Genomic DNA, 11,385 nt, shown 5'->3' on the forward strand with positions numbered 1-11,385 from the left:
CATATATATATCAATCAAACCGAATGTTATGCCAAATCATCTAAAGAATTTTTTATTTGGGTTCCCATGCTTCAAGAAATTGGGAATTCCTCGCAACCGTCCACTGCCGTCTTTTTTCTAAAGTTCAAATCGTCCTCCAAGTTCATAATAATCCAGATCTTCCCCTTACAGTCACATAGATGTTTTCCACTTTCATCCGATTGTTTCCCAGCTGCTGAGATAAATATCAAACAAAGTTTCACAGATGTTCTTTCTCCTGTGTGAGTTAATCAGTCCAGCCTCCCCATAAATCTTCTTAATGGAGCTCCCTGTTGCGTCGAAGCAGCTCGAAGCAGCGCCATCTTAAAAAACTCAAATCACTTTCGTTTTCTCTCATAGCCATGAAGATTTACGATCTTTATAGAATTTACAGCTTTTCCAGGCAGGAGACCCAAACATCAAACCATAAACTCTTGGTAAATTAATGGATCTCCTTGCCCTATAGCTGAACTTAGCTTCAGGTCGCTGCTCCAATTTAAAGTGCGTCACAGCTCATAAATCCTCCGAACGCGTCCAGAACTCCTTCCGTCCGACTAGGGGGGGGCTTTTCTCATCGGCAACTCCACATCTTTAAAAAATATGCTCAATAACAACAGTTATAAAGTTCAACTCACACAGTCTTTTGCTTCTCTTTCACTCCAAACAAGCCAGGACATCGCGTCCGGGAAGGTACGAGGCAACATATATGAAGAAAAAATAAAAACTCACTTCCCTTATCGCTCCGTCCCCATCAATCCTTCTTCCAGATGCAGTACAGTCTTTGACTCCTCTCCCTCAGCAGCATAAATTTCTCAGCAGTAAACAGCGCTTCTTCCCCTCCTTCTGAAGTATGTCCATAGATTTAAGCCTAATTATCTTCTTTAACCATGGAAATCCCCGCCATGCAGATTAGCGTCCGGGAGTCCTGGCCCTCGTAAGTGCTCAGCCCAAGCTCCCCCCACTCCAAAAACAGACGGAGTGGGTCTGGGGGCATCGCGGGCCAGCGGCCCCTCTCCGTAACCCCCGGAGAGGGTAGGGGGTTGCCATTTACTCCCCTAGCAACCGCCAAATTCCTTACAAAGGTCAGAGAGATGGAAAACAGGTCCGCCATTCCTGCAGGCGGAAACCGGAACCTCACCACACCATGTTTCATAACTCTCCCAGCCGTATTTTTTCCCAATCTTGTATGTCAGTTTCTTCTAAAGAAATCTCAGCACATTCCAAGTTTCTAATCTCAGGAAGAAACTACGCGCGCATGGGGGTCTCTCTCAACTCTTCAGGTTGTGCATGAAGGCTGAGATTTCCTGAAAAAAGCATTGCAACCATGTGAAATGGTGTCATTGTGCCAGTTATATGGTGCATACATTTAGTGAATGTGACTGTGTTCCTACTGTGAAAGGCTGTCTAAATTGCCATCTCTCCCTTTTCATAATCATGCTTCCTCTTGCTTTGACCCCATGTCATGTCACATATCCTCACTGAAGCAGTATGTTTAATTCATGATCATTTTAGGTACCGGGTAAATGCCTTTTTGTTCCCAGAGCCCTTTTAATTGCAGTGCTGTATAGTTATCTTGTGACTCTAGGTTCTTACACTAAATTGTTCCCCTTGTTACGATTTTGTAGTTAGCTGCTGTGCTTATGTTGCTGCTGTTTGTTACAATTTTGTAGTATTTATGACTAGTTTTTACTGTTTAAACTTTGCATTGCTCTTGGAATTCTGAAAAGGTTGGTCAGCTGCCCAGAAAACCAAGTTATATGGATGGCAAATAAATGCAAAACAAAATGTCATGTCAGTAAGCAAGCACTGCTGGTATGGATCAAAACAATATCCAGTCTAGCATGCTGCTTTCAACAGTAGTTCCAGAAAGTTCATAAGTAGGGCATGAAGGCACCAGGGTCTCCCTTCTTTGTCCACAGGAACTGGCATTCAGAGGTAGACAATCTCTGTAGTGATCACAGCTAACATTCATCCTGTGAAAGATGGGGAACTTGTGGGTCTTCAGCTGTTACACTCAAAAACTCCCATAATTCATTGTGGAGAACCACAGGTTTCCCATTCCTGCTTATTTGCTTAGTCCCTTCCTATAGTCACTTAAAGTTAACAACATCCCCAAACCTTTGTTCAGCAAATTCCTTAAGTTAGCTACCAACTCCCTTTTCCTGGAAACTACAAGCAAGTCTTGCTTCATTGAACAAGTCTGTGTTCTAGAATTATGAGGGAGAAACATGTGCCTGCATCCACATCTTGTACAATCATATTATCAGCAGTTTCCTTTCAAAAAAGCCCTACTTGCCAGTTTCATTTGCTGTGCTCTGAGAAACGACACCTGCAAAAGTGCTCAGTGGAGAATGCAAGTTCACCCAAAGCCATTAACGTCTCATCCCCAAAAGATCAGTGTATAGGCCAGGGGGGCTTAAAGGGTGTCTCCGCCCCGCTTCCTGAGTGTAGTCCTATTACAAATACAGTACAAACAAGTTTCTTCTCCATTTAGTTTCAAATTGATTTAATGGAGGCAGAGACAAGTTTACATATACACGATATGGTTAAAAAATTAAAATTAAAATTCTGGCCTTAATGCAAGATGTGATATTAGTCAGTTACTCGCTGTCCCCAAATTATGGGAGCCCTCAATTCCTCTTGACTTTTGCAATGCCTTTCAAGGGTGAGAAAATAATTCAATAACTTTGAAATTGTGCCAGAATACCATTCTTGGCTCTGAAAAAAAGAAATTGTTCTATTCTTTCTGACTCTGTGCATTCAGAAATAAGGAACTTTGGTTAGAAAGAGATGGTTTTGAGACATCAATGTGACACTCGAGCCTGTAGCTCTCCCAACTTTGTTGGTCTACAACTCCCATAATTCCCAACCATTGGCCTTGCTGGCTGGGAGTAATGGAAGTTGACAGTCCAACTGCATCTTAAGAACTACATTTACCATCCCTAAAATAAACAGAAAGAGGCAATGGATGGGTGAGAGCAAACAGGGCAAGGGGAAAGTACAGTAGGTTTCTTTACTACTGCTGCTGCAAGGCTGTATAAACAATAAACAAATCACCAGCATCCTAGGGGGGAAAATACACACAGAGAAGTTGGGTTTGGTGTCAATGACCCCCAAACTCAAGACCGCAAAACAGAATCTAACCTTGAGAAGGAAAAACAAGAGTTGATTTCAAAGACTAGGGGCTATTTCATAGTACAGGGCAAAGTGGCTTATGTAGACATGCGAAATGTCAGAAAAACAAAGTTTGGACTGTTTTACTCAATATTAAGGAATGGACATATAATATTGCATCACAGGTATCCCCCATCCCCAGCAATACTCTCAGGAATGATAGTTTGCCTAGAACCATGTTGTACTCTTCAGATGTTAATAGAATACAACTTCCATTGGCCCCAGACAGAATGGTCAGGGATGACTGGACCTGTAGTTTAACTTCTGGAGGGCGCCAGGTTGTCTAGAATTTAAAATGCCCTATTCATCCAAAATTTTCAAGGACAGAAAATAATAATTACTAACTGAAATTCTAAGCAAGACAAAAGGAAATAAATAAGAAGGTCCAAAATGAAAACACAATCCTAAGTAGTTTTCTTTTATCACAAACTTTTATTTACAACTTTACAATGGCAAAAGATTTGCAAACCAATTTGCTATCAAAAGAGCACTTGACAAGAAGATACTTTGGCTGTAAGTGTCACTGGGTGCAATCCAGCTGCATTCAATTTTATGCATTTTGATATTTGCCTTCTGTAGGATGTGGACTGCACCCACTTTCTGCAATGCAATTAAACTAGTGTAAACCAAAACAGCTTATGCAATCTGGGCCTGAGGCCTAAATATCCATATAAAAGATTATGCCTTCTTTCAACCAGTACACTGAAAATACTTCTTTTATATACAAAAAGCTCAAACACAACCATTATTCAACATCTGCATAACTAGACAGACAAGCAGTAAAACTTGTATCTCCTAGCCACATATTCAGGCCCTGCCTCCTAGACACACACACTCACCAAGATGTACAGTTTTTTATTTTATAAATAAGTCCATTAAATCCCACAGAAAACTAAAAGCAAATACAACATTCCATCTGGGAATAAACTTGTACATTATCTTGAAGGAGTTCAACCTCCAAAATCACGTAGAACAAATATATATAGAAAGTCCCAATTTTACACATATTGAGAGAAAATAAAATATATTGTTAGCTGGAATGGAAACTTGAAGACTCCGACTCTGTCGAAACAGAAGAATGTCCTCCTCGCTTGCCTTTGGAGAGAATCTTAAGGCTTGAGCCTCTGCTAACAGAGGTCAAAGCATTTTGGGCAGATGTCTTGAATTTGGCACCCAGGAAAGCATAAAGGATGGGATTCAGGCAACAATGGAAATATGCCAGGGCTTCAGTAATGGCGATCCATTTGTGCACAACCTCCTCAAAGTAACAGCCATTCTGGATGACTCCAAGGAAGACAAAGGTGTCTATGCTGATGCCAATGTAGTACGGTAGCCAGCAGGCAAAGAAGGCAACAATGAGGATGACTGTGGTCTTCAAAGCTTTGCGCTTCTGTTGGCCTTTTGACTGTGACAACTTGGAAATGATAATGCAGTAGCAAGTCAGGATTATAAGACCAGGCAGGACGAGGCCTACTAAAATATGCTGAAACCTGAAGGAAATTGTCCAGGTTTCGTGAGGGTAAAATCGCTGGCATACATATTTTACATCCGGCTCATCAGTTACCTTACGTGTGCTAGCAAAGATGATATCGGGCACAGTCAGAAGCAGAGCTGGTAGCCAGACACCAATGTAGACGATCCTTTCTGCCAGCAACTTCCTGGGTCTCTGGCTGTTGGTTGCATGCACAATTGCCAAGTACCGATCTAAGCTTATGAAGGCCAAGATCAGGACACTGCTATAGAGGTTGACTGTGTAAATGCAATGGACTACTTTGCACAAGAAGTTGCCGAAGTACCAGCCGATCACTGCATCCACAGACCAGAAGGGCAAAGTGATAACAAACAGGAGGTCAGCCACTGAGAGATGTACTCGATACTTGTCAGTCATGCTCTTCAGCTTCTTCTGATAGCCCATGACAACAATAACCAAGCCATTGCCAATGATTCCTGTCAAGAAAATGATGGAGAAGATTGTGGGCAAGAAGATCCGGTTGAAATCGGCGTTCTCCTGTCCGAAACATGCTTCTCCTTGGTAGTTGCCATCGTCACCAGAGCCGGTCTCATCGGTACCATTTTCAGAAAGGTCAAAAAAGTACGCAGAAGACAGCTGTAGAAGAATTACAAGAACAAAAACAGTAGTTAGATGACAGCGAGAGAGCTTAGACTTAGTGTACACTCACTGGCAGCAAGCATCAATGTTGTATAGCAGATAGCACCTTAGATTTGACAACCAGGATTCAAATCCTCAAGAGTACCTTGACGTGACCTTAAGCCACTAGCTGTCAGTCTTTCCTTCTATGACTTTTAGGGAAATGAGTGATTTTGAGAACATTTATTATATTTTTATTAGTTGCAACAGACAAGGAAGGTTCTCTTTTAATTGTTTATGCCTTGCTACTGTAGTGTACCCAAGGGTTCTGTCATTCTGCCTTTAAAGCTCCTAATTCTGTTAATATAAATAATAACAGCCTAGTTCCTTTTTGTAAACTTTCATTTTTTCCTTAACATATAGACAACATATTTTAGTTTCCAAGAACGGTCAGTGACCTAACCAAAAACTAGGAAGAAAACACGAATCTTTCAAGTCAAGAAATGGAAACTAGCTGAGCAAATTAGTTCCAGACTAATTTGGAATTTTTCAATTTCTTTCCCCGCTGTTCTTCAAACACAAGGAATTTCCTTCATGGATCACTAGATGAAATCTTGCAAATCATGTGTGCATAGTGCAACAGGTGACAACTGTTACAGGCAAGTTAGATCAGAGCACATGTGATATGCTTGCAATACAGTCAATCACTGCTTTCCATTGCATCTATGTGTAGGCTATGAACAAAATAATACACAGTGGGAATCAGATGTGGTCTGTGGGGGTTTTTCTAGATGGAAGTGCTATCTATGAAGTAAAGTCATCATGCCTGAAGTGATTCCCAGATGTACAGTAGAAAAATGAACATTAGTTCCCTTTTTATCTTAATGACAAGAAACTAATTTTAAAACAGAAGTAGGCATTATAATGGATTTAATTATAATGGATTTACAAAAGCCACCCACTGGAGCTTCAACTTGGGATATGACAGCAAACATCCAGACTGCCTTCAGTTATTTCCTCTATGGAATAAAATGCTGGTCAGAAAATGTGCTTCAGGTTCATTAACAAAGTTTTCATACAAAGTTTTCATTAGCCATGCAGAGCACTGTGCTATACAGTTTCACAAAATATGACCTGGAGGAGCCTAGGAAATGGATAATGGATTAAGAGGAAAATCCAACCAAGAACATCCATAAGGCCAACTCAAAGGACCTTTATTAGGCCCTACTAACAAGTTACAATGAAGTGGGGAAACCTGTGACTTAATGGAAACTCACTGGGTTGGATGTTGAGCGCAAAACACACACACACACACACACACACACACACACACACACAGAGAGAGAGAGAGAGAGAGAGTGAGTGCGCTAAGTCCTCATGCGATTGCTGTTCCCCCGTGGCTGTTGCATAGGACTGTGTGTCAGTAGGAGGGAACGGACAATTTTCAATTATGCCCGCCAACAGAAGAAGAAAAAGAAGTAGCATGAGAAAGGGCATCTTAAGAAACCACCAGCGAGCAGACAGAAAAAGAAAAGCAAGGGGAGGGCGTGGTCATCTAGGTACAGCCCCTGCCCCCTCAGGCATTGAGATCCCCCCCCCCAATCTCTTGCACAAGCTTGTGACATGGGAAGGGCATCTCAGGAAACCACCAGCCGTTTGAACACTCAAGACAGCGAATAACAGCCAAGGGAGGGTGTGGCTACCTGGGCACAGCTGCTGCTACCCAAGACTTTGAGATTCCCTCCACCCTCTGCATCTCTTGCACAATCTTTGCTCTCACACTTCAACAGAACTCAAGCAACTTTATTGGCCAATTAAAAACAGTTCTATTTTTATTTGGGCTACAGATTTATTTATTTTTAACAACTTTTTAAAAGGAGGTCATCCTGGATCAAACCAGAAGCGCCAACACTGCTTTCCAACAGAGAAATCTCTTCCCTAAGCAGGACAACACAGATGTTCATTCAAACTGCAAATGAAGTAGGACCCTTTAGATCTTAACATATCCAAGCATGCAAGGGCTCAAAAACTTATTCAGGAGATTTTGTTGAGGTCTAGAAATCCTTTGCTGAATGTTAAGTAATCTTTTGAACCAAATCTCTTACCCGTTTACCTAACAACAAAAGTTGGTATTCTGTCACGAATGCTTCAGTTGAGATTCCTGCATTGCAGGGTGTTGGACTACCGGTAGATGACCCTTGGGGTTCCTTCCAACTCTACAATTTGATGATTCTATAGAGCCATTGACCACCTGATGCGATACCCTGCAAGCAAACCTACACAAATCACAATATTCCTCTAACTAACCTCCCCCACCCTTTGGCCCCACCTCCCCAGTCTTAAACGGATCCATCATACAGATCCCCCTGCGTGTTTACCGGTAACTTGGAACAGGTAAACTTAAGAATCGTTAATGCCCATAATGACGAAAGGCTGCAGTCCTAAACCCTCTAATCTGGGAGTGAACTCCACTGAATTCAACAGGGCTCACTTCTCTGAGTAGACATAGCCCATTTCTAAATACTGTAGGCTATCAGTTCCCACTGTCTTCAGCGAGTTCTGCACCATTCCTCTGGTTTTGTATCAATGCAAGCTTACGACTGAAATGAACTGGAAAGGCAAGGCGGCTTCAAGAGTGCTCAAACGCGCTAGATCCACCTTCTAACTTTTCCTCGCTTTGTACAGCCAAAGTGAAGTCACCGCGTTTCTAACCGCGTGCAGGGAAGAGGGAGAGCCACCGCCAAAGTTTCGCCACAGAAGTATGTAAACAGGAGACTTTTTTTAAGGGCAAGCTGCCGTTTTAGTTAAATGATTCATGTCCTTCCTCCCTGCAACAGGTTCCTCGGGCTGCAAACCACGCGCGCACCCCGCCAGAGGTCCACCTACGATTCTACGACTTTTTATTATTGCATTGTGGGGAAGATCTCAAACCGCCAACCCCAACTCGCGCACATTTACTTGGAAGCAAGTCGCGTTCCTGTCCATGGAATTTCTCCCTATGGGAAACTGAAAAAAAGGACGCACGGAAGGGTGCACGAGCAAGCGCTCCACGGCCACCTCGACCCCCAGCCTTAAAAAGAGGGCAAAGTCCGGGCTCGGGGGACACTTTTCTACAGTCTCTTGCAAGGCTGTTGCGCCGGCTATTATTGCAAGGTGCAGTCCCGACCTACTGCCAAAGGGCGAGAATCTGCTTTATTGTAAGAGTCCCTAGGAGCGAGCGAGCGAGGAGCCTTAGCTTAGAAGCAGATTTGCTTGCAAAGAGGAACGAGCACGCTCCCATCTCTCCGCCTCTTGGAGAAGCGGAGGCGTCATCCACGTCCAACACGAATACTATTATTATTATTATTATTATTACCACCGAAAAAGCCGCATGGCTGTGCGTGGACTCTTCCCTCATTTCCCGCGAGATCCCGCTCAGTTAGGCAACGCACGCCACTGAAAGCGGCATCTCCGCAGCCCTCCCGTCTGAACACACTTTCTCATTCATTCAGTCATTCCACCCCTCCGTCGTCGCGCCACACTTACACCCGCGCTCCGATCCATGGCTCCCGTGCTCTCTCGGCACAGCCTCCCTCGCCACTTGCAGCTGCCGAACCAAACACAAACAAACTAAAGTTCTCGCGCCGGCGCCACCAGCGCTCCTTATAAAGGCTCCCTCCCCTCGGAGCCAGCCCGCGAGGCAGCAGGCGCCTCCTCCCAAGTCTGTAAGGGAGGGGTAGGGTGGGGATCGCGGTTAAGAGTGGGAGGGCGAGCGAGCAAAGGAGGTACCCCGCATGGTTCCTGAGCATGCGCCGAGGGACACCGCCTTTCTTGCATGGGGTCGTCGCCGCGGACTACACGCCTGGGGGAAGGGAAGTCCCTAACGGATTTGCAAGGGATGTAAATCCTTTCACTTATGTTTGCCCACTGAGAGGGCTTCGTTTTCCAAAATCCAAGGCTGAGGACTGAGTTCGTGTCCTCTGTATCGCCAAGGATTCCACCGTATACTAAAAGAGGGAAGCAACCCAAATCAGACCCCAGAGAAACATGGTTAGCAACGAGAAAAGAAAGCCAGCCTTGGAAGATCCAGATCATGTTCGTTTTAAGGAGAGGTCTCCGAAAGCGACAGGTCAAATTTACAGTCATACCTTGCTCTTTGTCCATGTCGTTTGGTACTCAGTGAACTTGGAGGTGGTGTTCCATACACACCCACCCCATCTAATCTTGATTCGTATTCTATAAAAGTTGCCAAGGCTGCAATCCTGTACATGTTTATTTTCGATTAGTTGAACTCAAATGACAGTTGCATACATAATAATGGGTTGCAATAAGAGCAACAACAACAACAACAATAAATTAACAACATAGTGCCAAATTAAGGAAGATCCAACTAGAAAACTTTTAATCAACATCCACAATACAGGAGAGATGTAAAATACCACATTAACTAGCACTGGTGAAGCCTTTGTTTGCTTTGAACAGGCAAGGATCATGTCTGCTTTTCGTTTGTACAATTCTAGCAAAGAAGTCTTTGTCACAACTGTGAGCATCTTAATCCCGGTGTGTACTGCTAGTTTGTTTTGTTACATGCACACACACACACACACACACACTGCTTAACAGTTGGAAACTAATGCAGAATCACTGGTTTCTTTGCACTTGTTTGCAGCACTTTTCACGCATAAGTTTGTTATTGCTGCCACAATTTGTTGTGCAATTTCTTTTTGGAACCATCACTATACCTTGTGGCAAAGAATTTCATACATTAACTACTATGAGCTGTGTGAAGAAGCCGTTTAGCTGTTCTTACTGCCTTTCTAGTGTTTTCAGAGAGAAACAATTGCCACACTCTCCTTCCTTTAGTCATTGGTCGTCCCCCGCCCCCCCCGAACCTAACCTCATAAGCCTTATTTTATATGAAAGATGCTCTGGACTTCTGATCATTTTTGTTGCCCTCCCTTTTCTGTATAGCCTGCAGTTCTTTGGTGGGGGGCATAGCTCTATAGGATCTTGGTGTGTCGCTCCTTCGGGAGCAGAGCATCCTCTAAAGGACACTGACCTACATGGATTGTTGACTGGGCCAATACGTAGGTTGCACAAGTGACTTAAGGCAGGTTGTATCTGTGGCACTTAATTTCCTTTTTAAAAAAATAGAAGTTGAAAAATATAGAGAAGGAAGTTTTACACAGGCCTCCCCAGCTCTTGGGAATAGCAGTTCCCATACTGCAATACTGAAGGTTTTATAGGCAGGACTGTTAGCAGTGTAGGTAAGGATGGGGAAAGGTGACAAAGTGAAAAGAGGGACATAGAAGCCAAATCATTAAATTGGGTCCTACACTGCTGGTTTGGCTAAATGTTTTGAAAAGCCCAAGGACTGAAGCAGGAATGTTTTGCCATCCAATTTGAACCTGTCTTATGAATTTCAGTGATAAGGACATCTTTGATAGAATTCTTCTGGTCTGATAGAATGACAGATGACTTCCTTTAAAGATTTTCTGTAGGACGTACAAACCACTCTAAAACAGGTTTGGGGAGCCTCAGTTCCGCCTGACAGTATTTTATTGTATTGTTTTGATATGTTTATTGGGGTAAACCATCCTGGGGCATTCTCAACAAAGAACAGTATATAAGAGGAATAGATAAATAAATAAATAAATAAATACACAAATCTCTTGCTTCTCCCAGTTTCTTTCCAACTTTGCTCACTTCTTGCTTTTGGGCCTCATCCAGCACTGCCATGCAGCACTTGGAAAGCTACCTGTGAGGGAATGAATGGTCTGTCAGGCTGAAAAAGTTTCTCCATCCTAAACTCAGCCCCATGATAATCAGTATTCCTGTCTCCCCCACCCCAGCCCCTTGTTTATAACTGGAAATGGAAACCAAAGAACTTGCTTCCCAGCAAATGGGCATGTTGGGACACAACATGGATCTCCTGGCCTTGAAGCTCACCCTTTGGCAGGTGGGCCAGAGGCAACTGTCTACAGCAAGCATAGGCAAACTCCGGCCCTCCAGATGTTTGGGACTACAATTCCCATCATCCTTGACCACTGGTCCTGTTAGTTAGGGAAGATGGGAATTGTAGTCCCAAACATCTGGAGGGCTGGAGTTTGCCTATGCCTGGTCTA

The 11,385-nt window shown here is 43.5% G+C and overlaps 1 protein-coding gene across 1 annotated transcript; it reads right to left on the reverse strand.

Annotated features, from left to right (window-relative positions):
• Positions 1-3,581: 3,581 nt before the first annotated feature.
• On the reverse strand, positions 3,582-8,890 carry CXCR4 (C-X-C motif chemokine receptor 4). The gene is made up of 2 exons (XM_035130616.2): positions 8,807-8,890; positions 3,582-5,299 (listed from the first exon to the last, which is right to left on the reverse strand). The coding sequence occupies exons 1-2, from the start codon at positions 8,822-8,824 to the stop codon at positions 4,223-4,225; spliced, it is 1,095 nt and encodes a 364-aa protein (XP_034986507.2). The 5' UTR covers positions 8,825-8,890; the 3' UTR covers positions 3,582-4,222.
• Between the last annotated feature and the right edge of the window lie 2,495 nt (positions 8,891-11,385).

This window comes from Zootoca vivipara, chromosome 1 (assembly GCF_963506605.1).
Source record: "Zootoca vivipara chromosome 1, rZooViv1.1, whole genome shotgun sequence".
In the NCBI taxonomy this organism is placed as follows: Eukaryota; Metazoa; Chordata; class Lepidosauria; order Squamata; family Lacertidae; genus Zootoca; species Zootoca vivipara.